The sequence below is a fragment of the Mobula hypostoma genome, chromosome 4, assembly GCF_963921235.1.
Source record: "Mobula hypostoma chromosome 4, sMobHyp1.1, whole genome shotgun sequence".
NCBI lineage: Eukaryota > Metazoa > Chordata > Chondrichthyes > Myliobatiformes > Myliobatidae > Mobula > Mobula hypostoma.
The window spans coordinates 149361013-149388641 of NC_086100.1; the positions used below are offsets into that span (position 1 = coordinate 149361013).

A 27629-nucleotide genomic window follows, 5' to 3' on the forward strand; every position below is an offset into this window, starting at 1 on the left:
AGGTAGATGAACCTCTGGCACGGTTGCACATTGATAGATATGATGTTGCAGTTATCACTGAATCAAGGCTGAAATGAGATTATAGCTGGGAACTTAATGTCCAAGGATGCACATTGTATTGAAAGGACGGACAGGATGGTAGAGGGGGTGTTGGTAAAAAATTGAAGTCAAATTATTAGAAAGAGGTGACACAGGAGTGGAAGGTATTAAATCATTGAGGCTAAAGCCAAGAAACTGCAAGGGTAAAAAGACCCTGATTGGAGTTGTATACAGACCCCTAAACAGTAGTAAGGATGTGGTCTACAAATTACAATGGGAGATAGAAAATGCATGCTAAAAGAGCAACGTTACAATAGTCATGAGATATTTCAATATGCAGGTAGATTGGGAAAATCAGTTTGGTGCCGGATTTCAAGAGGGGAAATTCCTAGAATGCTTAAGGAGATGGCTTTTTAAAACCACTGGTGGTTGAGCCCACTAGGAGATCAGCCATTCTGGATTGGATTGGATGAGTTGGTTTTGATTAGAGAACTTAGGGTAAAATTATGATTGAATTCACCCTGACATTTGAGAAGGAGAATCTAAAGACAGATGTATCAGTTTTACAGTGGAGTACAGGGAATCATAGAGGCACGAGAGAGGAGTTATTAAGACCCGATTGGTTAAAAACACTGGCAGGGATGACAACAGAGCAGCAGTGACTGGAATCTCTGGAAGCAATATGGAAGGTATGGGAGATATACATGCCAAAGAAAAAGTATTCTAAAGGCAAAATGACACAACCGTGTCTAAGAAGAGAACTCAAAGCCAACACAAACGCCAAAGAAAGGGCATAAAATAGAGCAAAAAATAGCGGTAAATTAGAGGATTGGGAAGCTTTCAAAAACCAACAGAAAACAACTAAAAAAGTCATTAAGAAGGTAAAGGTGGATTACAAAAGTAAGTTAGCCAATAATATTCAAGAGGATACCAAAAGTTTCTTCAGGTATATAAAGTGTAAAAGAGAGGTCAGAGTGGATATCGGACTGCTGGAAGACTATGTTGGACAGGAGGTAATGGGGGACAAGCAAATGGCGGATGAACTGATAAGTATTTTGCATCAGTCTTCACTGAGGAAGATGCTAGCAGTATAGTGAAATTCCATGTGTCAGGCATCATGAAGTGTGTGAAATAACCATTACTAGATGGAAGGTTCTTTGGAAACTGAAAGGTCTGAAGGTAGATAAGTCATCTAGACTATATAATGTATACCTTAGGGTTCTGAAAGAGGCGGCTGCAGAGACTGTGGAGGCATTAGTAATCTTTCAAGTATCACTACCTCCTGGAATGGTTCCAGAAGACTGGAAGATTGCAAATGTCACTCCACAAAAGAAGGGAAAGAGGCAGAAGAAAGGAAACTATAGACCTCAGTGGTTTGGAAAATGTTGGAGTCGATTATTAAGGATGAGGGCTCAGTGTATTTGGAAGCACATAATAAAATCGGCTGTGGTCAGCATGGTTTCCTCAAGGGAAAATCTTGCCTGACAAATCCGTTGGAATTCTTTGCAGGAATAACATGCAGGATAGACAAAGGAGAATTGGTGGGCGTTATTTACTTGGATTTTTAGAAGGCTTTTGACAAGGTGCCACATGTGAGGCTGCTTAACAAGCTACGAGCCTGGTATTACAGGAAAGACTCTAGCATGTATAAAGCAGCGGCTGATTGGCAGTAGGCAAAGAATGGGAATACAGAGAGCTTTTTCTGATTGGCTGCCAGTGACTAGTGGTGTTCCACAGGGGCCTGTGTTGAAACCAATTCTTTTTAGGTTATATGTCAGTGATTTAGATGATGGAACTGATGGCTTTTTTTGAAGGTAGGTGGGGGGCAGGTAGTCTTGAGGTAGTAGATAGACTACAAAGGGACTGAGATTAGGAGAGTAGGCAAAGGATTGGCAGACGAAATAGCGTCAGGAATTGTATGGTCATGTACTTTGGTAGAAGAAATGAAAGGGTTGCCTATTTTCTGAATGGAGAGAAAATGCAAAAAAACCTGAGACACAAGGGGACTTGGGAGACCTTGTGTAGGATTCCCTAAAGGTTAACTTGCAGGTTGAGTCTGTATGCAATGTTAGCAGTCATTTCAAGAGGACTAGAATACAAAAGCTAGGATGTAATATTGAGACTTTACAAAGCACTAGTGAAGCCTCACTTGGAGTATTGTGAGCAGTTTTGGGCCCTGTATCTTAGACAAGACATACTGAAACTGGAAAGGGTTCAAAGGAGATTCACAAAAATTATTCCAGGATTGAATGGCTTGTCATATGAAGGGTGTTTGATGGACCTGGGTCCGTATTCACTGGAATTCAGAAGAATGAGGGGTGACCCTATTGAAACCTATCAAATGGTGAAAGGCCTTGTTGGAATGGATGTGGAGTGGATCTGGTGGGAGCACCTAAGACCAGAGGACATAGCCTCAGGATAGAGGGGCGTCCTTTTAGAGTGGAGATGAGGAAGAGTTTCTTCAGCCAGAGAGTGGTGGTGGATCTGTGGAATTCTTTGCCAAGGGCAGCTTTGGAGCCAAGTCTTTATGTATGTTTAATGCAGAGGTTGATGGATTCTCGATTGGTCAAGGTATGAAGGGATATGGGGAGAAAGCAGGATATTGTGGCTGGGAGGAAAATTGGATCAGCCATGATGAAATGGCGGAGCAGCCTCATTGGGCCAGATGGCCTGATTCTACTATATCTTCTGGTCTTATTGTCTTATAAGCTAACCAATTGGGCAGCCTGATTCTTCAAAAACATATTCCAGGAGTACATGCATTTTATCAGTCTAAAGGTAATCATTCACAAAAAAGTGAAAATCTGCAGATGCTGGAAGTCCAAGCAAAGCACACAAAATGCTGGAGGAACTCAGCAGGCCAGGCAGTATCTATGGAAAAGAGTACAGTCGACATTACGGAACGAGACCTTTTATCAGGACAGTTGAAGGGTCTCAGCCCAAAATGTCAACTGTACTCGTTTACATAGATGCTGCCTGGCCTGCTGAGTTCCTCAGCATTTTGTGTGTTAAGGTAACCATTGCTAGATATGAATGAAAAGGAAAAGAATATTCAGCTTGGTATTGAATGGCAATAATTGTTACTGTTTATAACAACAAATGCATCACTTACCCTAAATTTTTGATTAATGGGATATATGATTTTTGCTTTCAATGCAAAAGCAGCCACATTACTGTTGATTGATAATTCATCTTCCTGTAAAGCAACATATATTAGCATATCACAACACACTCTACGGTAGAAGCACTTAAGTTCCCTAACTTTTGTAGGTAGCTCTGAACATAATAAAGATTACACAAGTCATGAAGGTAGATTACAGCCGAGAACTCTACATCCAAGAATACATACCCTATCAAAAATAGAGGCAGGTGGGCAGAGAGAGTGGAGTGGCTCTTCTGATAAAAATACGAAATCAAATCCTTGGCAAGAAGTGACATAGGATCAGGGAATGTAGAATATTTGTGGGTAGGGCTAAAAGAAACTGACAGGAGTTATAGACACGCTTCCGAATAATGGCCAGGATATGGGATACAAATTGCAACAGGAGACAGAAAACATGTAAAAAAGGTAATGTTATGATGGTCATAGGGGATTTCAATATGTATGTCTATTGGGAAAATCAGGTTGACAGTGAATCTCAAGAGAAGTAACTTGTGGAATGCTAGTGAAGTAATTCGAGCAGCTTGTGGTTCACGAGGGAAAAGCCAATGCAGGAGTTGGTGTTGTGCAATGAATCAAATTTGATTAAGGACCTCAAAGTAAAGGAACCCACACAGAGTGCTGGAGGAACTCCACAGCTCAGGCAGCATCCATGGCGAGGAAGCAACAGTTGACATTTCAGGCCTGGACCCTTCATCAGGACTGGGAAGGAAGGGGGAAGAAGTCAGGATAAGAAGGTGGGGGGAAGGGAAGGAGCACAAGCTAGCAAGGTGATAGGTGAAACCAGGTGAGGGGGAGGTGGATGAAGGAAGAAGCTGTGAGCTGATAGGGGAAGAGGTGAAGGAATAACAAGAAATCTTATTGGAGGGAACAGTAGACCATGAGAGAAAAAGGAAGAGGAGGGGCACCAGCGGGAGGTGATGGACAGCTGAGAAGAAAAGGGGTAGGAGGGGAGCCAGAATGGGAACTGTAAAAAGAGAGAAGGGGTAGTGGGGAGAAATCACCATAAGTTGGAGAAATTGATGATCACACCATCAGGATGAGGGCTACACGGGCATTATATAAGGTGTTGCTTCTCCAATCCGAGTGCAGCTTTAGATCGTGGCCGTTGAGGAGGCTATGGGTCGGAATAGGAACAGGAATTGAAATAGGTGACCTCTGGGAAATCCCGCTTTTTGTGGTGGATGGAGCAAGGTGCTTGTCAGAGTGGTCACCCAACCTATATTGGGTCTCACTGATGTAGCAGAGGCTGCACCAGGACCTCCAGATACAGCAGTTGATGCTGACAAACTCAAAGGTGACGTGTCGCCTTACCTAGAACGACCGCTTGGGGCCCTGAATAGTGCTGAGGGAGGGAGAAAGTGTAGCAGCAGGTATAGCACTGGTCATGCTTGCAAGGATGTTTCAAGAGGGAGATCAGTGGGGATGGAGGAGTGGAGAAAAGAGTCACATAGAAAGCGATTTCTATGGAAAGTGGAAAATGGGGAGGGGAGGAAAGATCTGCTTGGTGCTAGGATCCTGTTGTAGATGGTGAAAAGTATGAAGAATGATGTGCTGGATATGGAGGTGTGTGTAGTGGTGGTAAGGGTCAAGGTAGACTTAGGTCGGTTATGGCAGCATAAGGATTGGGTGAGTGCAGATATGTGGGAAATGGAGACCTGGGTGTTACCGGGGAAGAGATAACACCCTGTTACTTGAAAAAAACGCTATTCCCTTTTCTCAGTTCCTCTGTCTCCGTTGCATCTGTTCTCACACTGAGGTGTCCTCCTCCTTCAAACAACTGGGTTTCCCTTTCACCACAATCGATGCTGCCCACACATGCTCCTTTGACAAGGTGCCACACATGAGGTTGCTAAACAAGACAGGATAAGTACTGGCAGGATAAAAATTATGCTGATAGTAGAAGGCAAAGGGTCAGAATAAATGGAGCCTTCTCCATTTAACAGTGGTGGGTGCTGGGTCCACTGCTTTTTGCATTTATATGTTAATTATTTGAAAGGCAGAAAGGGGTGTATTTGAAAGGGGTGTATGGGGTGTCAGGGAGGGGTATCACCTCTGGTGGGGTAACATGTCGCGTCCTCTTCAAGGCGGTTAGTCCACCTTTGGTCCCCACCTGGCACTCAGCTCTCACCTGTGGCTCCCCGTAGCTGTTTGCATGCGACAGCGGCCACACCCCGGGCAACAGCTTCGACAAGCCGGCTAAACCAGGTGAGGGTAGCCGACAGGTCTCAAACCCTCGGTGAGATAGGGAGTTGTCTATCCCAGCATGTGAAGACAGACTCCGGCGGATTGAGCGGACGAAACCAATGGAAGGTCCAACGGTCAAGAAGGCGGTCTCTGCAAGCGTCATGGAACGTGTAGAGCAGGACAAGACACAGAAGACGTCCTGATCATCCACTGCGCCTAGTCCCATCTCCAGCCGTCTCGACTCTGTCTTGCCACTGGATCAAGATGGGAATTGGGAAGAGAGAGCGAGGCTGACGCTGCACAACTCTCCCTCACTTAAATCCAAGTCATGCGCTAGTCTCGACACCATCAATAATGGTGTCGAGGTCCTCATCGACGTACGATGGATGAACAACAACAACATTTGAAAGGCAGAAATGATAGCTTTGTAGCCAAATCTGTGGATGATACAAAGAAAGGTGGAGGGGCAAGTAGTGTTGAGGAAGCAGGGAGTCTGCAGAAAGACTTCCATAAGCTGGGAGAGTGAGCAACTAAGTAGCAAATAGAATACAGTGCAGTGAATTGTATGGTCATGCACTTTGGGAGAAGCAATAAAGGCATAGACTATTTTCTAAAAGAGGAGTAAGTTCAGAAACTGAAGGTGCAAAGGGACTTGGAAGTCCCAGTGCAGTATTCCCTTAAGATTAACTTGCAGATCGAGTCTGTAGTAAGGAAGGCAAATGCAAACATAGCATTCCCTTTGAGAGGACTAGAATATGAAGGCAAGGATGTAATACCGAGGTTTATGTGGAGTACCATGAGCAGCTTTGGGCTCCATATCTATGGAAGGATGTACTGGCATTAGAAAGGGTCCAGAGAAGATTGATGATAATAATCTTTGGGATGAAAGGGTTAACATGTTGTGCATCTGATGTCTCTGAGCCTGTACTCACTGGAGTTTAGAAGGAAGATAGGGGGGAGGTGGTGATCCCATTGAAACCATCTGAATATTGAAAGGTCTGGACTGAATAGACATGGAAACGATGTTTCCAGTAATGGGAGAGTCTACGATCAGAGGATACAGGGTAAAACGATGTCCCTTTACAAATAGAGGTTTAGGATCTGGGGAATTCATTGTCACTGGTAGCTATAGAGGCCAAGACATTGGGTATGTAGATTCTTGCTTAGTATGGGTGTCAAATATCATGAGGAGAAGGCAGGAGAATGGGTTTTGAAGGGTGAAAATAAATCAGCCACAATTGAATGACAGAGCAGACTCTCAGGGTTGAATGGCCTAGTTCTGCACCCTTATCTTATCAATCACGATATAGGCAAATGTTCCAATTACAACTGATAAAAGCTCAATCTTAGAATTCCAACAGAATTCAGTGACCTTTGTGTTATTCAGGAATGAAGTAATAACATGAAGAACAAACCACATTTCCAATCCACAATACGCAGACAACAATGAAGTTTCAGAAAACTATTAGGAATCTTTTACATTTAAAACTGATAACACATTTATTTTAAGTTTTACTTCCATGATTAATGGTGTTCCACAGGGATCCATCCTGGGACCTCTGCTATTTGTGATATATGTAAATGACCGGAATGAAAACATGGATGGGTGTATTAGTAAGTACGCAGTTGAGACAAAGATTGGTGTTACAGATAGTGTAGAAGATTGTCAAAGGATGGAGTGATACAGTAGATCAGGTGCAGATGTGGGTGAATTGATAGGTGGCATTTAATCTGAGTATATATAAAGTGCTGCACTTTGAGAGATATAATGAAAATAAATAGTATGCTGTTAATGGCAGCATCCTTAACAATATTGATGTTCAGAAGGATACTGGATTTCTTCCCCCTCTGAATGCACTGTGCTCCACTCCCAATATCAAAATTTACAAGTATTTCGATTCAGAACTCTGAGATTGTGACAAAAACTATCCACATGCTGTCTCAACCCTATCCCTACCACACTTTTTAAGGGCTCTTTTAATAGTGTTTTCGATTCTGTTAGAAGAACTATTACACATCTCTTGAAATTTGAGATTTTTCAGATGCCTTCAAAATTGCAGTTATCAAACCCCTACTTAACAATTCAAACCTAGATAGGCTAACTACAGGCCTACATAAAATTTTCCCCTCCTGGGCAAGATTCTTGAGAAAGTTATTCTCATGCAACTCCATAACATTCTGAATGAGAACAATACTCTAGAGAAATTTCAGCCAGGTTTTAGAGCAAACCACAGCATGAAATAGCCCTTACCAAAATTGTCAGTGACCTTAGGCTTAGCACTAATGCCAATAGGATCTCAGTTTTAATTTCCCCTAGGTCACCTTAAGAACTGGGTTAGCCTCTATGGTACAAGTCTTAATTGGTTTCGCTCATATATCTTAAGAGAAAAAAATTTGTCTTGTGGAGACCATTTTTCAGAGCTACAATGCACCTTTTGGTGTTGATTAGGGAAGTTGTCTTGGTCTCCTACTCCTCTTATACATGTTCCCCTTAGGAGACATCATTAGAGAGCATAAACTGAATCCAGAGTTATATAGATGACCCACAATTGTACATCTGGGTTGAGCCTGATGATGATAACACCCCATCTTCTCTGATTTCTGATATGACTACAATAAACAAATGAGTGAACAATAATTTCCTAAAACTAAAAGAAGATAAAACTGAAATACTTTTTGTTGGTCCAAAGCCAAGAGAGACAAACTTCTCCCCTTGTAAAACCCAAAGTACCAAGCCTGGATCTTATCTTTGATTCAGATTTGAATTTTAAATCTTGCATTAAGCAAGTGACCAGAGCAGCATTTCTACACTGTAGAAATATTGTAAAGGTACAGTATGTCTGTTTCTGCCACGTAATGATGCTGAAAAACTAATTCACACCTTTATATGAAATATAATAATTACTACAATGCACTTTTTATTGGCCTTCTAAGGCAAACTATTGACAAACTTCAACTTATTTAGAACACCGCAACTAGATGTTAAATTAAAACCAGGATGAAGGAGCATATCATTGCCATCCTAACTACTTTGCATTGACTTCATTTATCTTTTAAAATTGATTTTATAGTTCTCTTACTTGCTGTTAAAGCTCTCAATGGTCAAGGACCAGAGAACATCACAGAATCACTTTATAATTCTGCTGAAGCACTCGGGTCTCCTGCTGTTAGTCTCTTAAATTTAAACAATCTCTCTCAAAAGAAACTGGCAAGTCAACTATTTTAAACTACACTCCTAAATTCTGGAATTCAATACCTAAGACTATAAGGGATGCAGATTTAGTTGACGCTTTTAAAAGTCAACTCAAAACCTATTTAACCATGTTTTTAATTTGTCTTATTTTTCATGTTTGCACTTTATCTCACTGGTAAAAGAACACTGAGGCTGTCTACAAGAAGGGTCAGAGCCGTCTCTATTTCCTGAGGAGACTGAGGTCCTTTAACATCTGCCGGACGATGCTGAGGATGTTCTACGAGTCTGTGGTGACCAGTGCCATCATGTTTGCTGTTGTGTGCTGGGGCAGCAGGCTGAGGGTAGCAGACACCAACAGAATCAACAAACTCATTCGTAAGGCCAGTGATGTTGTGGGGATGGAACTGGACTCTCTGATAGTGGTGTCTGAAAAGAGGATGCTGTCCAAGTTGCATGCCATCTTGGACAATGTCTCCCATCCACTACATAATGTACTGGTTGGGCACAGGAGTACATTCAGCCAGAGACTCATTCCATCGAGATGCAACACAGAGCGTCATAGGAAGTCACTCCTGCCTTTGGCCATCAAACTTTACAACTCCTCCCTTGGAGGGTCAGACACCCTGAGCCAATAGGCTGGTCCTGGACTTATTTCCTGGCATAATTTACAAATTACTATTTAATTATTTATGGTGCAACTGTAACGAAAACCAATTTCCCCCAGGATCAATAAAGTATGACTACTACTGTAAAGCACTTTTTCCTACTTTGTATAAAAATATTTCTTTATGTTATCATTATTAATAAAACTTTGTAACTCTCACAGTTATCCCGACTATACTTCTTCCCACCCTGTTACTTGTAAAGATGCTATTCCATTTTCTCAGTTCCTCTGTTTCCATCGCATCTGATTCTAGGATGAGAGTTGCCTTTCCATAACATCAGAGATGTCCTCCTTCTTCAAAGAATGGGGTTTTCCTTCCTCCATCACTGATGTTGCCCTTACCTGCATCTTCTCCATTTCACAGGCATCTGCACTCACTGTATCTTTTCATTGCCTTAACAGGGATAGAGTTCTTTTTGACCTTACCTACCTTGCCAAGAGCCTCCAGATCCAGCACATTGTTTTCCACAACTTGCACCATCTTCAGTGGAATCCTACCACCAAACACATCCTTACCTCCCCCGACTCTCCGCTTGCCACAGGGACGGCCCTCACTTTGATTCTCTTGTCCATTCATCCCCCCCACTAACCTTCCTCCTGGCACTTATCCCTGCAAACAGAGGTGCTACACTTGCCTATTTACCTTCTCCTTCACCAGTATTCAGAGCCCCAACAGTCTCTCCAGGTGAGGCAATACTTCACCTGTGAGTCTGTCAGGGCCATCTACTGTATCCGGTGCTCCTGGTGCAGACCCGGCATAGATTGGGGGACCACTTCGTCACTGTGACAAGTAGGATCTCCTGGTGGCTAACAATCGCCATTCCCATTCTAACATGTCAGTCCATAGCCTCCACCGTGGACCGACACGTCCAAGATGGGGCCACTATAAAGTTGGAGGAGCAACACCTCATATTCAGTCTAGGTAGCCTCCAACATTATGGCATGAACATAGATTTCTCTAACTTCTGGCCATTTTTCACACTCTCTTCTTCTTCCATTCCCCATTCTTGAATGCATTGATGCAATCATGAAGAAGGCATACCAGAAACTTGACTTCACTAGAAGTTTGACAATATTCGCTATGTCTCAAAAGACTTGCAAATTTCTGAAGATGAATCATGTTGAGCATTCTGACCTGTTGCATCACCACCTGTACAGAAGCTCTAACACACAGAATTGAAAGGCTACAGAGGGTTGTAGACTTAACATAACCCATCCTAACATTGAGGATATCCTCAAGAAACAGAACCTCATTGAGAATCTTCACCATCTGGGGTATGTCCTCTTCTCATCTCGTCAGAGAGGAGATACAGAACCCTGAACATCCACACTCCATGTCTTAGGAACCAGTTTCTTCTCCTCTGCCATCAGATTTCTGACAGTTCATGAACATTATCTCATTATTTTTGTAACATAGTGATTTTTAAGCCTTACACTGTATAGCTGCAACAAAACAAATTTCATGATATATGTCAGTTGTAAACCTGATTCTGAGTTTTTGATATATAACTACCGAATTACTTTAGTCACAAGTGTACGTAGTGATAAAATCTAGAGCAGTCAGATTACAAGGTAGTATTCATTAGAGACTTGGGACAGTTGAACCAGGGTGTGTTGTGTCATTCAATCCTCCTCCTATTTTTCCCCAAATTCAACTATTAATTCCTAGTTCTGCCTTTATCCAGTTGATTAGTCAAAAATGACTATAAAGTCAATATAATTTCTTACACCTGGTGGTGCTGTGTCCCTATAAAATAATTAAGTGCTACTGTTGCTAGATAACAAAGGATCACATCAATCAGAGATTAACAGTTTGCACAAGGAACCTTTGCTGATTGGATCGGACTTCAAGTTGCAATTCAGAAGCAATTTCAGTGACTTTCACTCTGCACTGTATACAATTATACTGTGATTTATGCATAATTACAGGAGTTTCCTTGTCAACGTACCAGCGGATTGACAAGGAAACATGGATCAATACAGCACAGGAACAGGCCCTTCATCCCAATGTCTGTGCAGGCTTTGATACTAAATTAAACTAACCTTATCCGCCTGCACGTGGTGTATATTCCTTCATTCCCCGGTGGTTTATGTGCCTGCCTACAAACCTTTTAAACACTGATTTCACCATCTCACTGGGCAGCATGATCCAGCTACCTACCACTCTATTTGGAAGAAATACTCACCTCTAAATCACATACACCGCTCCTCACTTTGAACCTTTGGCTTCTGGTATTTATGATTTCCACCCTAGGAAAAAGACTCTGGCTACCTACCTATCTATGCCTCTCATAATTTTATATACTTCTATCAGGTCACCCACCCCACCACCCAGCCTCTGACCCTCCAGAGAATCCAAGTTTGACCAGCTACTCCTCACAGCTAATACTATCTAATCCAGCAACATTACTACCTTAACTCAACAGAAACAGATATACAGTAAATAAAATCAGGAAATGCTAAATATATTCAAGCTGCTAACCCTTTAGAATTCTGATAAAAACATTTATATGACTTATTTATTCTGCTTCTCGCTTCACGATTTCTGAGCATTCCTCGTGACTGAACCACTTCAGACCAGAACCCTTTGCAGCATGCTGCTTTTGTGAAAATACCCAGATGTCAAGTCTTTGAGGGTGTTGTGCTGAAATGAAGATTAAGGATAGCAAAGGTCTTTACAATATAGCCTGTCACCTCAGACTGAAGAACTCTGGATAATAGGAATCCAGTTGTAGGGTTTGCAAGCTAAACATTGTGTTCCATTGGTTCTCTGGGATCCCTGTGCAAGATTATACATCCCATCCAGATGCACCAGTAACACATCCAGTCAATATAAATAACGACGTATGTACAAACGTAAAATGGAACACAACCAATCCAGCTACATGCAGAGCGGACAGACCTCTGAGGTACTCAACCAGAGCCTAGGAAGGTGATTTGGTCTCTTTCTTGGCATATGCCCAAGTAGATTTCTTATCATGTTATTCAGGACAAGTGGTATTATGCACTATTTTATACGGGTGAAAGTAATATTCTTAGTAATGTACACTACCTTATTCCATTACTAAGGTAAATCTGTACATTACAATTCACAAAAGCTGCAGTTCAATTTGCCCTCCACGAGCCCTCTCACTTTAAATAAAGGACAATATTGAACTGAAGTTAAATATTCATGACATTGAGCATCAAAGAATTCCTTCCCAGTCCAAGCAGGAAAAGAAACGAGGGAAAACACCCCACCTCTTGGAAAGCGGACGATCCAGCTTTGGTGGTTTCGGAGTTGCTGTCATCACTCTGGGTACCCTCAGAATCGGAACTATCATCAATCCCATCTGAACACGTTTGCTGAATAAAAAGGAACAAAAATGGACTAAATTTTAAACGAATGTAAAACGCAAACCGCGCTTTCTGCATTATTCCCACAGTAAACAAGTATGCGTCCCATTATGTTTCTAATCGATATATTCTTCTATGAAAAGTGTAAACTATTACCTTTCTTTGAAGGACAGATTCCAAAACGAAAAAGTAAAGCAGAACTCCCCCAATGATACCCAGGAAAACGCCCAGCGCCACAGCAGTCGTCAGTAACTCGGTGTAAATTTGCAGCTCGCTGGAACTGGCTGCAAGTACTGCTCGCACCGCACAGGAGTCGGGGCCGGTGTTGATCCGAGTCATTACAACACTAAATGGAGAGGAACCCCTTCGTTTAAGGAGCGAAAACTCTCATCAGCCCTGCATTTTCCCGCAAAAGCGACAAAACACGAGTAAGCATTTGAATATGTATAATTTTATATAGACACAATTGTATCATTAGCATCAGAATGCTTTGGGACGTCCTGAAAAGGGAAGCAGAAAGCACTACATAAATGGAAAAATTCTATTTTGCATCGGGATTTTAGAGTAGAATACTTTCCTTTCACTCGACATTTCCTCACCGCCCCGTCTCCCGACTATTTTAATCTGGATCAACGTAAAAATTCCTCCTGGGAGATCCTTTTGTTTTTCTTCATTCCATATAAAAGCAGAATCAGATTGTTAAAAAAATATTTTTAATTCCATACTGCATTTGAAACTAAACATATTTTCTCCCTCAAAGAAGTGAAAAATGAGAGGGATTCATAACTACTGGGACATACCCAACTTCTCGTCGAGTTTCTCCCAACTTTCACTAGTTTAAAATGCCTGCTGGGGTTGTAGTTATTTTCACCTTCTAACCAGTAGGAACGCAACTATAATCTTAAATGTATGAACTACATCCCCCAGAGCCGTCCGCGGCAAGTTGAACGACAGCAGGACTAGCTATACACAAAGCAAAAGTATCAACCAATCAAAACCAGGTTTGGAGGCAATCTAGCCAATCGCTTTGTGGCAGAGGGAGGGGCTCTACCTGCAGGGCGTCAGGCAATGGCTGCGTTGTGCGGTGGCGAGAGATGAATTTCCGTCCGGAATCAGCTGGGCTGATGTTTGTGGACGTCCATGATGCCGAGGGTCACTCTCCAGTGCAGGATTAGGGTGCGAGGACATAAGTCAACTCGATCTAAAGTGCAAGGCTGCCCCGGACCCGCATAAGTGATGTTGCATTCACCACTTGTGACCAGTTCATCGGACAACAGGCTCGGAAAATGCTGGGGACTTTGCGACTTTATGATGACTTCAGACCTTAACTCTGTTTCTGTCCCCGTTGTGTTGTTCAAGGATGATCAGGGGTTTTTTTTAGTTTAATCACACTGCAAGTTAGCTCCTGTTCCCTGTTGTATGCAACATGTAATTGAGCTTTTGTTAACTGCACTCCGTGTCATGAAATTCAGTGTCTGGTTTCTCTTGTTTACTGCACTCAGCCACACTCTGCACGGTTCAGCAAGGACAGGTACGATACATCCGCTGACGAATGCTTGTAAGTTACTTCCACCCGTGTTCCAGGTGAAAAGAAGAATAGAAAAAGTGTTGCAAGAGCTTCCAAGTACAGAATCACTCCTTTTACCGGAGCAGAAGGACCATCTTGGACGGGAGTGCAGGAATCAGTTGCATGCTCTCTTCGCTGGTCTTCGCACGGATCACAAGGTAACGTGCGGCTTCTAAGGGTCAGAGTCAAGATGTTACTTATCCGATGGCAGGATGCAAATTGGAAGAGCACTCCTCGTTCAAAAATGAGTTGTTTGGATAGTCTTATTCGGGTGTTATTTTAAAAAAATGTTTGCCATTAAATAATTTATTACGTTTTATTCTAATGTTGTTTAAATACTGATCCCGTAATGTGTTCGCAATCCAGCTTCATGTTTTTGCCTACCTACCAACTTTATTAGAGCTATAATGGGCCATTTTAACCCACAGTTAAACGCAGAATGAGGGGAAAGCTGTTTGCTTTTAACCTGTGTCTGGCGATATTGAAAAGCAAATAGTAATTATGCACTTCCACTTTATGAAGTGTTTGGAAGATTGGGGCTTCCTACGGCTTGGACTGACGGCAGAATCCACTGGCGTAAAGTTGCATCACGCAAATGCAGGTGAGTGGATTCGCTTTGATCCTGCTCATTGTCAGGAAGTTACTCAGCCACTTGGAATATATAGCATCTTTTGATTCTGGTGTGATATGTATTCGGGCTCTTGTTTCTAACTAGTTGAAACATAACGTGTTGTTTTATGAATATAATGAGGATTGGAGGCCCCCAGTTGGTCAGGGTCGACCATGGGTGTTGCATACGCAAGCCAAGGCGGTACGATACAGAGTGCAGGCTGTTGTCCATCCAGCGGGCTGCTCCTCTCCACCCAGCTGATCAATCCAAACACACGGCAGAGATCGATGCGGCTTGGCAGCAGCGGCGTTATATTCAGTGTTGAACTGAACGTGGGACTGTATTAACCTCTCCAGCCTCGGAGTTTACTCCCGAAGCTTTCCCCAACGGTGGGTATTGCCGCAAGCCAGCGGAGGCTTTAAATCGGTTTTAAATTTTCCTTCTCCGAGATGAGGTGCCAATCACGACTGACGGCCCCATCTGCCCCGAGGGTCTGGTTTTACGGCACCAGTAACTCACCTTTGTCCCTTCTGCTATCGGAAACGGGTCCACCCGGCTTATCACTAAATTATTCCATTACTTTTGCTAAATCATTCCACAAGTGAAGGCGTGAGCTGGACCTGGTTGTCAGATGCTGTTTGGGATGCACAGTATTGGGGTTATTTCATAGGTAGTAGAAGCTTATCTCCAACTGTTAGTACAGTTTAAACAGCATTGTGGTTTAATCTAAAGAACCACAAGGTAGTCACAGCACAGGAACAGATTGAGAGCTTTTCTGCCACCGAACTGATAGAAAACAGTGTCATGGAAAACTTTCTGCCTGCCTAAATATATACCTCACTGCCTGCACACCATGTACAAAATACCTGTATGGCCAGCTCTGACAGTATCTATGAACTAGAAATATCAGTAGGCTCTTAAGTACATTCCCAACAAAGCTGCACATCATCCTGATAACATATTCCTAATAGCCCTCCAATCCACAGACACTACTCCTGTGCCCAGGAAGGATTAAGAAATTGTGCTCAGAATTTTGGCAATTCCTCCCTTGCTTTTTTTAAAAGCCTGGACATGGTGAATTATCCTTTATCAAAAACAATTTATGCTCTTAATTGTTTCAATTAACCTGTGTTTATCTCATCCAATATTTTACAGTTCTTCATCTTAACTACGACATTCTTATGTCCTTCTTCACCTTAAGATATGTTAAGCTTTTGGCATCTGACAAATTTTCCCTTTACTTTTTTCCTGCCGTCAATGCAGCCTGTTATCCAGGGACCTGTAGATTCTGCTGTCCACCTGTTTCATTTGAGAGAATAGGTTTACTGTTAACCACTTAAAACTTAAGTCTCCAATTGCTTTTGGATTGATTTACCATTGAACTGTTTCTAGTCTACTTTCACTAAATTGTTTCTTGGTCTCAAAAAAAATTGCCTTCCCCAAATTAGAACCTTTTATTTCGATTTTATCTTTTTTTTTCCCAGTCTTTATGGCAATGCTAAAGCTGACTGAATTGGGATCATTACAACATGATAATACACATGATGTTCATTTCACCTGTACTGTTTTATTCCTGAAAACATTTCTGTACTTTCCAACCCTCTCTCCTGGTGTTGCAAGTACTGGATTAAAAAAAAAGTTCCCCTGAATGCATTTTAGGAATTCTGTGTCATGAATATATTTAACACAGTTAATGTCTGTGTACCTTAAATATTCTGCTGTTATTGACCTGATACTCCTGTGCAGCAGAAATTAGCGTTTGTAACTCCCTCAATCTGATAGCAGGTCTGTGATAAACTCTCAGAAGATGCCCTCTTTTTTGTTATTTAGTTCAACCCTCATAGCCTCACTTGATGTTCCTTTAACGTTTCAGAGCTGTACCACACACCACCTTTTTTAATTCCCACTATTTCATCTTGAAAATCTGTAACCACAATGTTAAACAACCTGCCTGTTTTCAAACAACACTTTGTAAAAGCTAAATTATATGCACCTAATAGTCTTGTCTCCCTTATTAACACCACTCCCTGAAATTAGATTAATGTCATTAAGCCAGAGGACATTTTTTTATTACTTTCAATCTCACCTATTTATTTTCTGCAGTTCTACCTTTTGAATCAATTGTCAGCATCTCATTCCCCAACCAAGCTAGTGTAAACTATCCCTGGAACCACTAACAAATCTGCCTTCGAGAACATTGGCCTCAATATTGTGAGATACAACTGATCTGACCTGTACAGCATCCACATTCCTCAGAGCCAACATTAATACTATTGGAATCCTAAGCACCCACTCCTGCACCATTTCTCCAGCTGTGAACTGAGCAGCACTTTCTCCTGTTTCCTTACTAACAATGTACGATATTCAATTTTATTGATGCTTATAGGGCTTCTTTTGATGGATCTGTCCGTTGAAGCATTTTGGATTTTTTTCCTATAGTAAAGGGGCTATATAAATACAGTTTTCAGTTGTTGGATCTGTTAAACATATGTTCTTCTCATACAGGAATTTGAATTCATGTGTAGACAGTCCCTTGGTTACAGAAGGGTTCCGTTCCTGGGAACTGTTGGTGAACTTCTTCTGTGTGTAAGGTGTTTGTACGTTCTCCCCATGACCATGTGGGTTTCCTCCAGGTGCTTCGGTTTCCTTCCACATGCTGACAGACGTAGGGTTGGGGTTTATATGTTGTGGGCATCCTGTGTTAGCCCCTGAAGCATGGCATCACCTGCGGGCTGACCCCAAGGATTTCCGGTTTAATATGGCGCTGCTGAAGATGCACAACAGCTTACTGGTAAATCTTAAGGCAAGAGAATGAACTGGCAAAGTTACTTACAACATCTTTTCTGATGTAAATTGTGAACTATCGCCGCAGACAGTAAGGAGGCAGGCGGAAACGAGGTTGGTTCGGGGGATGAGCCGTACTGGGAATTACGAGGGTCAACGTGCTCGAGCTGCAGAGGGAAATGGAGTTCATATGGCTGCTGGAGATGGAGTGAGCGATTTGGAGGGGAGTCGATGCGGAAGAGTTTCACTGCCTGTCCACCTAACCCGGGTGTGAGGGTGGATTGCTCCAAGCACCAAGTCTATTTGATGAGATCGAGAACAGCTTCAGGCAGGGCAGCCCAAGTATACTGGGTCACCTGGATTTGGGTCCGAAAACATGGCATTACTTGTTGCTTGGACAGCTTAACCTTCAGCCCAGATAGACTGGAAGCCCAAGGGGTGGGTACAGACGTCAGGGTTGGGTTGATTTTGCTTGCTATCCTGCAAATATTTACTCCTTTCTCCGTGGTGCAAAGGCTATGAACTGATCTGGCTGCTGTACGTTTCTGCCCCGCTGGTGTGATGAACTGGGAACTGAGGCTTGGGCCTACTCCAGCTCCCCCGGGAGCTGATTGGGGACTCAGTCTAGTTCAGGATGCTGTTGGTTCCCCCCCCTCTTCTCCCCCCCCTCTTCTCCCCCCCCTCTTCTCCCCCCCCTCTTCTCCCCCCCCTCTTCTCCCCCCCCCATGTGTTTTGGTCTTTTTTATTGGGTTATTTGTGCTTCTTGTTCTGTGGTTGCCTGTAAGCTGACAAATTTCAAGGTGTATAATAAATGTGCTTTGAATCTTTGAGGACACCTTCAGACTGTGTTGGTCATTAATGCAGATCGTGCATTTCACTGCATTTCAATGTGCATGCGGCAAATAAAGCCAATCTTTATAAATCTGAGTTTTCTTCATGTTGGAAATGAACACTTTCAATGAGTGTTGTTTAACATTTATTGTCCTCCCATGTGTAGAATAATTTGAATCTAATTGAGTTCCTTAACATGAATGGAAGTTTCATTGTTTGATGAAGTTCGGATATAACTGTCAATAGAAAAGATTTGGCTTCCAAAGCAAGTCTCTTCAGACGCCTTTTGTTGAGGATAGCAGCCACTTACTTAAAATGCATTTATTACTGCAAAAAGGTTACATGTAAACAGATTTTTTTTAACCACACTTCGTATTTTGAATTAATTCACTGCTACCTCTATTTTGTAGCTCATAGTGATGTTTATGTTCCCGTAACTAACTTTACTGTCTTGAAAAATGCTGTAAAAAAATTATTGGAAAATTTGGGCATAATGTTGGATTTCTGTAAATCAGGTCTTCCATAGTGTGATGCAAGTGGAGTTGTTAAATAGAAATTTGGAGATTTGAGAGAATGGCAACATCATTACTTAAAAAGAATAATGTGACAATCACAGATAATTGACTAATATTGCTTAAAATATCTAATTATGTTAATTGTCCTTGTGTAGTCATCTGGAAAATATTGTTCCACCCTGAAGAAAAATACAAAGCAGTCAATCCTCAGTACAAAAATCTCCTCCAGAAATCCAATACTGATAGATATTACAACTTTCTGATCCACTTTTTATCACAGTAGATCCATAACCAGAGGTACCACACTCAATCTCGGTATTATTTCACGCTTGTGGTAATCCAGGATATTGCACCTATCCAAGAAGTTCATTGTGTAATGTTTGTACAAGTGAGAAAAATAAAGTTTAGCAACCAACCTTTGGACTGTATACGACGCTCTGTAATTATGATGTAAATGCTTGGAAATAAAAATCAAAGTATAGACATTATTGACACAGGTACATAGATGCCATGACTGTATTGTAGTAGGATGGAATACAACAGGAAAGCAGGAAAGTACTTGTATAAGCATTGTGCAAATTCCAGTTCAAGAATATCTGTCTGCATGAGCTAGTTTCAGTCTATGTACCATGACATTATTCTGTTAGCTGTCTTATTAGTGAAAATATTTTTAAAGGTTTGGATGGATTGAATCAAAAATATCCAGAAGAGCACAAGGTGCATTTCTTTGTACTTATTTCTATGTTGGTATTGATTTGAGACAGTCTGCTAACATCTGCAAACTAGAATGACTTAAAAAAAAAATTCAATTGCTAACCTACAAATATGCCAAGAGTGGGAGGAAGAGATCTGATGATACAAGATCTTCTGCCCAGACTCATGCCCCCCCCCCCCCAGTCCCTCCCTTCCACCCTCACAAATTTCCTGGTCCAGAAGCAGAAGTTTAGTCTTTCTGACTCTTTTCGTCCCGGAGTCCAGTAACATACAGCAGCACAATGAAGAGGTCATACTCAAATGTCCTAAAGGCCATTAACAGCTTGCTTCAAGAGATGTGGAAGACTTTCAATAGTTTTAAAATGTCTCTGACATACAGAAACATTGAAAACTAATAAAATTGAATTAAAAATAAAATGTTATATGAAAAAGGATCTAGTCTTTTCCCAGTATATATGATGAATAAACTCTTCTCTGGCATCAAGCCGGTCCAAATATTGATTACAACCGATGTTTTGATGACAAATTCTGCCATCTTCTTCAGGGATGACGTCTTGAAGAAAATGGCAGAGGCTGTCATCGAAACATAGGTTATAATCAATACCTGTGCCCCGCTTGAAGCCCAAGAAGAGTTTATTCATCAAAAGTGTTATGTGTTTTAAAAAGTAAGTTTAGTTGATACATTTTTTAAATAGATACAATATCAACAAATGGAAAGTAGTTATTAAAAAGTAACTTGTGTTCTCCTTTGCCTTGTAATCTGAAGCCTAATAATCCCACTTGAAGTTAATGAGGTCTCTGATTTTGTGGCTGGCTAGACTAGTCACACAACCTGAGAGGCAATTTCTCCACCAACGTGCTGGGGTATGCCACCAATACTATGTGTTGCTGCTGAACCTCATGGCAAATTTGACCTTCTGTTTGGAATCATCAGCAATAGCCTGTGACTTTCTTGAAAGAGCAACACATTCAGCTACTGATCTCGAGATCTTCCCATTTGTTAGGCGACGACTGTTTCACAGCCCCAGATTCTTCCCCGATTTATTTTTAAACAGAACAACTACAAGTGCTGTTTAGCTTTCTTTAGAAGCCCCGACAAAGCCTGCGCTTCTGGTAGCACACCTTTAGTGAAGTACTTTGTTTGGTGAAGTTGCTTTGTTTTCACAGTTTTGAAAGATCTGTTTGGGAATTGTCAGTGTTAAACACTGTTTCTTGTCAATCTCCTTGCAATTGTTGGCATATTTGAACACAGAACCTAGCCTGAAACTTCATCACTATACAGGAAAAGTCATTTCTTGGCATATCAATCTAATAGCAGTTTGGGACTTTAAATTATTCTTTAATCAGTGCGGTCTAAATGTGCTGCTGGAGCAATGCCTTGCTGCATTTTATATTAACTGATGTATTTATTTCATTGTGGTGGTAGTGGTTTCATCACAGGAGCTCCAGAACCATCCTCTGTCTTCATCAGCCTCAAGCAGCATATGGAGCCAATCAGTCTTCTCACTTGTGACACTGGGCAAGCTGCTTGAGTCCCCGAGGAGAAGGAAATATCCGCATTCCCCATTGAAGGTATGCGCAAAGCAGTGATATCAATGGATTGAAAATTCTTCAATGTTCAGAGTTGATGAGACAGGGCCCTTTCCTGATGCTGTGACTGGCTCCCTGACCAGGGTACCTAATTGTATTCTGATTCACAGCAAATGTTAGAGATGGACAATTTTACATAGATTCCATGATATCAAAGTGCAGAATTTGTGCTGATGTATAGAGTAGGTCAGCTAATCTGCAGGCGCAACTCCCCACATCAGTATTAATGTCCAGATAATCTGTTTTGTGATTTTTAAAAGCAGGTACTATCAGTTGAGGTATACCATTTCTGTGATTCTATTAGAATGTAGGAAGTGTTCTGTTGACCCATACAAACCTCCTCCAAGATTAACCTAACCCTCACTCCTACACGGGTTATAACCCTCCATTTTTCTGTCATCCTTGTGCCTATTTGAGAGTCTCTAAAATGTGGTTAAAACATCAACCTCAACCACCACTCTGGGCAGTGCATTCTAGGCACTTATAACTCTGAGTAAAAATACAACCTGTCTCTGACAACACCCTTCAACTTTGCTCCAAACATCTTGAAAGGGTATCTTGTTGTTGGCCAAATTTGCCCTGAGAAAAAAGTGCAGCTGTCCACTCCGTCTGTGCCTCCTGTAATCTTTTTCTTCTGTCATGTCACCTCTTACCTTCCCTTGCTCTAAAGATAAAGCTCTCGCCCTCTCATCCTTTCTACATGCACTCTAATCCAGGCAGCATCCTGCTAAATGTACTCTGGAACGTATACGACCAGCACTGAACACAATACTCCAAGTGTGGTCTAACCTGAGTTTTAGAGAGCTGCAACATTATGCCATGGTTCTTGAATGTAATCACTCAACTAATGAAGACTTGTATGCTTTTTTAACCACTTTATTGAATTGGGCAGCAACTTTGAGGGGTCTATGCCAATGGACACCAAGATCCCTCTGTTCCTTCACACTGCTAAGAATCCTCTCATTCACACTGTAGTCTGCCTTCAAATTTGACATTCCAATGTGTATCACTTCATGCTTTTCCAGATTGAACTTTGTCTGCCACTCCTCAGCCTCCTTCTGTATCTTGTTTATGTCCTGTCTAACCTATGACGACCTTCTACATTATCCCAAAGCACCAGCAACCTTCAAATCATCTGCAAGCTTATGAGCCCACCCTTTCACTTCCTCATCCAAGTCATTTACAAAAAATCACAGAGTCGGAGTCCCAAGAACAGATCCTTGAAGAACATCTCTGGACATGCAACTACAGGCAGAATATGTTCTATCTACTATTCCCCTCTGCTTTCTTTGGGAAAGTCAATTCTGAAGCCACCTAGCCAAGTTTCCCTGGATCTCATGCCTCATGATTTTCCGAATAAGCCTTCCAGTGGGAGCCTTGTTGAACGCCTTACTTAAAGGGTGAGCAGTAGATGTAATGTATATGGATTTCAGCAAGGCATTTGATAAGATACCCCATGCAAAGCTTATTGAGAAAGTAAGGAGGCATGGGATCCAAGGGGACTTTGCTTTGTGGATCCAGAATTGGCTTGCCTACAGAAAGCAAAGTGTAGTCGTAGACGGGTTATATTTTGCATGGAGGCTGATGACCAGTGGTGTGCCTCAGGGATCTGTTCTGGGACCCCTACTCTTCATGATTTTTATAAATGACATGGATAAGGAAGTGGAGGGATGGTTTAGTAAATTTGCTGATGACACAAAGGTTGGGGGTGTTGATAGTGTGGAGGGCTGTCAGAGGTTATAGTGGGACATTGATAGGATGCAAAACTGGGCTGAAAAGTGGCAGATAGAGTTCAACCCAGATAAGTGTGAGGTGGTTCATTTTGGTAGGTCAAATATGATGGCAGAATATAGTATTAATGGTAAGACACTTGGCAGTGTGGAGGATCAGAGGGATCTTGGGGTCTGAGTCCATAGGACACACAAAGCTGCTGCGCAGGCTGACTCTCTGGTTAAGAAGGCATACATTGCAATGGCCTTCATCAACCGTGGGTTTGAGCTTAAGAGCCGAGAGGTAATGTTACAGCTATACTTTTACTGTTGGACTTCAGCCACATTCCACCGTGGTACAATACTCGGCGGCACGGGAGATCATTCCTGCCTGTGGCTATTGAACGTGCAGCTCCTCCTGTGGAGGGTCGGACACCCTGGGCCAATAGACTGGTCCTGGACTTATTTTCCATCTGGCATAGTTTGCATTTTGGTGTTCGATTGTTGGGGTTTTTTGTATTGCTATATTTACGCTCTATTCTTGGTGCAGCTGTAACGAAACCAAATTTCCCTCGGGATTAATAAGGTATATTTATCTATCTATCTACCTATCTATATAGGGCCCTGTTCAGACCCCACTTGGAGTACTGTGCTCAATTCTGGTCACCTCACTACAGGAAGGATGTAGAAACTATAGAAAGTGTGCAGAGGAGATTTACAAGGATATTGCCTGGATTGGAGAGCATGTCTTATGAGAATAGGTGGAGTGAAATTGGCCTTTTCTCCTTGGAGCGACGGAGGATGAGAGGTGACCTGATAGAGGTGTGTAAGATGATGAGAGGCATTGATATTGTAGATAGTCAGAGGCTTTTCCCCAGGGCTGAAATGGCTATGGTGAAAGGGCACAAGCTTAAGGTGCTTGGAAGTAGGTACAGAGAAGCTGTCAAGAGTAAGTTTTTTACGCAGAGAGTGGTGAGTGCGTGGATTGGGCTGCGATGATGGTGGAGGCGGATACAAAAGGGTCTTTTAAGAGACTCCTGGATAGGTACATGGAGCTTAGAAAAATAGAGGGCTATGTGTAACCCTAGGTAATTTCTAAAGTAAGTACATGTTTGGCACAGCATTATGGGCCAAAGGGCCTGTATTGTGCTGTAGTTTTTCTGTGTTTCTAAAATCCGTGCACACTAAATCCACCAATCTACCTATCAATTTGTTTTGTCACTGCCTTGAAAAGTCAATCAGGTTCATGAAGTGCAATCTGCCCTTCAAAGCCATACTGACGATCCCTAATAAAAATATGCTACTCCAAATAAGTCCTCTCCCTAAGAATACTCTCCATTAATCTGCCGACCACTGACTTAAGACTCAGCGTGGCGTGTGGCCAAGTGGTTAGGGTGTTGGGCTCAGGATCTGAAGGTCGTGGGTTCGAGTCTCGGCCTAGGCACTTAACCACACACTGCTCCAGTCCACCCAGCTGAAAATGGGTACTGGCAAATGCTGGGGGTTAACCTCGTGATAGACTGACGTCCTATCCAGTGGGGGGGGGGGGGGCGGGAGAGTCTCATACTCTCAGTCGCTTTATGCCACAGAAACCAGCGTAAGCACTGGCCTGATGGGCCACAAGGCTTGGGACAGACTTTAACTTTAACTAATTTAAGACTCACTGGCCTCTATCCCCATTGCCTTTCTTGAACAAAGGTACAATATCAATGCCCCTGCATTCTCTTCCCTCACGTCCTGTACTAACCTGGGGTAGATCCTGTCTGGCCCCTGGCTGTATCTCTTCTAATATTTTTTGAACGCTCCAACACTGCCTCTTTCTTGATCTTGACAGGTTTCAGCCCATTGTCCTGTTCTATGTTGCCTTCACGTTTGTCAAGATTTCTTTCACTGGTGAATACTGAACCAAAGTATTCATTAAAGACTTCCTCCTACCTCCTCCAGACATATATTTCCCCTTTTATCCTTGAGTGGTCCAGCTCTATCATTCTGTACTTGTCATCCTCCAGTTCTTCACATAAATCTGAAATGTCTTGAAGTTTTCCTTAATCCTCCTCACCAGGCCTTCTTAGGTTCCCTTGTTCTCATAAGTCCATTCTTAAAGTCCTTCCTGGCTACCTTGTGACTCTCAAGAGTCCTGTTTGATTTTTGTTTCTTAATTACCTTAATTAAACATCCTTTTTCCTCTCGACTAGATGTTCCACATCTCTTGTCAACCATAGTTCCTTCACCCTGCCATTATTTCCCTGTCCCAGTGGGACAGCCTTTGCAGAAATCCATGCTGTGCTCCTAACCAAGCTCCACATTTGCATTAGAAAATTAACTATTTCTAACGTTATAAAAATGGCTAATGACACTTGACGTTCAACTGAATTGCAGTGTTGAGAGAACTAATGGAGGTTAAGAAGCATCTTTAGAAAGTGAGAGTGTTTCAGGTCAAACACTCTTAATGAGAGCTTGGAGGTGAGAAGACAAGTTAATTATATTGTATTTCAGTCAAGGTACCTGCAGTTTATAAAATAGGAAATCTTTTTTCAATAGAATTTCCAAATGTTACAGAATAATTCACTAATTTATTGAATATTTCATCTAAAAATCATTCCAAGGATCCCTTCATTGTTAAAAGATGATTTAAGAAGGAGCTTTATAAATTTCATTGCTGTATGCTATTTGATAGAGTGCATCAGAAAGAGTACTTGATTGGTTTATGCCCCTTGTGGAGTACCGGTACAGATTATAATATTAAAATTCAAAGATATATTTGGCGTATTTCAGAGATGACTGGTAATTGCTGGAGCAGGTGAAGCCTATTGGAATGCTGGCTAGCAGTAGTTTGACGTGTAGAACAATACGATACAGAGAGGATTAAATTTCTGTGCAACATAAGAAATAAATCTGGTTAAGAATTGAGAATATTTTTGGAACGTAGACCAGTACAGCACAATGCAGGCCTTTTCCCTCACCATATTGTGCTGACCCGTTAACTTACTGTATGTTTAATCTAACACTTTCCTCCATATAGTCCAACACTTTTTGTTCATCCATATGCTTATCTCTGAGCCTTTTAAATGTCTCCAATGTATCTGCTTCTACCACTATCCCTGGCAATATGGTCCAAGCACCTACTGCTCTGTGGGGGGGGGGGGGGGCGGGAACCTACCTCTGACATCCCCAACTTTCCACCGAACATCTTCAATTTATGGTCCTTGATATTAGCCATTTCTACCTTAGGGAAATGTTTCTGCCTGTCCACTCTGTCTATTTCTCTTATCATTTTGTACACCGCAATCAAGTCACCTCTTCTCCTCCTTTTCTCCAAAGAGAAAAGAGGAAACTTGTTTCAGTTTGTTGCACTTTTTTCAGCTATGACAGATTCACCGTGTTCTACGATCTTAGCACATTATTTGCAGAATGTTGTTTGAACTACAGGTAGTGCATTCTGATATGTTGATCTGTGCTGCCTGTGGTAGACAGGGAATGTGGCCAAGTTAGTTGACTGTGGTCCTGTTCCTTGTGCTGCTTATGTGTACTGCAGTGGAGAGCACCAGACTGCAGAATCAGCCAGAAACTGAGCCCCACCTACAGATTTGCAGATGACTTAGTGCATTGTTTAGAAATTGATGTTTAGATTCTCCGTATTGTACAGGCAACCCTAACTATAGCTGTTCAGGTAATGGAATTTCGGCCTTACAGTATTCACAAATCATTGTCCAACAATTTGAAATGTGGAATAAAATTAGTACCCATGGAATTAATGTGAAAAAAAGGTAAATAAATAAACTCAATCCCTTTTTATCAACTTGTGTTTCTTGAGGAGTGTGTGATGACAGAGGTTCATGTTATGGAAAATCACTATACACACTGTTTTCTAGGAATGTACTCCACCTAATCTCTCTCCTGCTCCCACCCTCATAATGCAGAGGTTATTGGTAAAATCAAATTACTGCAGACACTGGAAACCTGAAATAAAAAAAAAAAACAGCGAATGACCAAAATACTTGGCAGGTCAGGCAGCATTTGTGGAGAGAGAAACAGGGTCAGCTTTTCTGGTTGATGTCTTTTGTTAAACCTTGTTTCTTCCTTCACAGATGCTAGATAACTTGTTAAATAGTTACATAATTCTATCTATACTTTGAAGTATTTATGTTGCTTCCCAAGTATTATGTTACAACTTATATTTTCTTCAGAAAGAATACTCAGCAAGGAGTCCAAGATCTTCAACTATCAACGTAACTTTTCAGAAATGTGCAGAGGTAAGCTGCTTCTTCAAGTGTGAAGCCTCATGCATTCTAGAGGCTGACAGAGGTAACTGCTTTATATTTGCAGGATCCTGATTAAAATGTTCATTAATTAATTTTGATGAGGAAAATGCTAGAATTCCAGCTGAAGTGATATCATTGCGTTTTCTATTGTTGAGATCACTGGCCTGGCCCCATTTTGTTCCGGACAGTCTGATACCAGTGCAACTTTCCACCGTGGGGTAGGTACCAGCAGCACAGTGGCTACCTTCACTCTAGCAGCTATCTTAGTCATTGGCTTTGATAACAGGTGAAGCCCTGCTTCCATCTCCCCAGCTTCCAAAACTGTTGCTTGGATTGAAGTTTATTAATGCCAAAAGCAAACATGAGGGAATCTGCAGCTGGAAATGCAAGTAACACGCACAAAATGTTGGAGGAACTCAGCAGGCCAGGCAGTATCTATGGAAAAGAGTACAGTCCATGTTTCAGGAG

The 27629-nt window shown here is 41.9% G+C and overlaps 2 protein-coding genes across 11 annotated transcripts in view; one reads left to right on the forward strand and one right to left on the reverse strand.

The window, feature by feature from the left end:
• The window catches only part of LOC134345668 (evC complex member EVC-like), a 64661-nt gene extending 50894 nt beyond the window's left edge, over window positions 1-13767 (reverse strand). For 3 of the 4 annotated variants that reach the window (XM_063046701.1, XM_063046698.1, XM_063046702.1), the window contains exons 1-4: window positions 13631-13767; window positions 12736-12925; window positions 12484-12588; window positions 3152-3235 (exon numbers count right to left, since the gene is read on the reverse strand). In XM_063046701.1, the coding sequence (XP_062902771.1) occupies window positions 3152-3235; window positions 12484-12588; window positions 12736-12925; window positions 13631-13767 (516 nt within the window). Of the gene's footprint in view, window positions 1-3151; window positions 3236-12483; window positions 12589-12735; window positions 13248-13379; window positions 13401-13630 lie in introns of those variants that run through there. The other variant, XM_063046703.1, reaches the window with a different exon arrangement.
• A 218-nt stretch (window positions 13768-13985) lies between these two features.
• LOC134345667 (limbin-like) overlaps window positions 13986-27629 on the forward strand; it is a 313316-nt gene continuing 299672 nt past the window's right edge. For 5 of the 7 annotated variants that reach the window (XR_010017745.1, XM_063046694.1, XM_063046692.1 and 2 more), the window contains exons 1-4: window positions 13986-14304; window positions 14669-14747; window positions 21027-21172; window positions 27087-27152. Coding sequence is in view for 5 of the 7 variants with exons in the window: in XM_063046694.1 (XP_062902764.1) it covers window positions 13999-14304; window positions 14669-14747; window positions 21027-21172; window positions 27087-27152 (597 nt within the window). In the remaining 2 variants the exon portion in view is untranslated. Of the gene's footprint in view, window positions 14305-14668; window positions 14748-21026; window positions 21173-27086; window positions 27153-27629 lie in introns of those variants that run through there. The other 2 variants (XM_063046695.1, XM_063046697.1) reach the window with 2 other exon arrangements.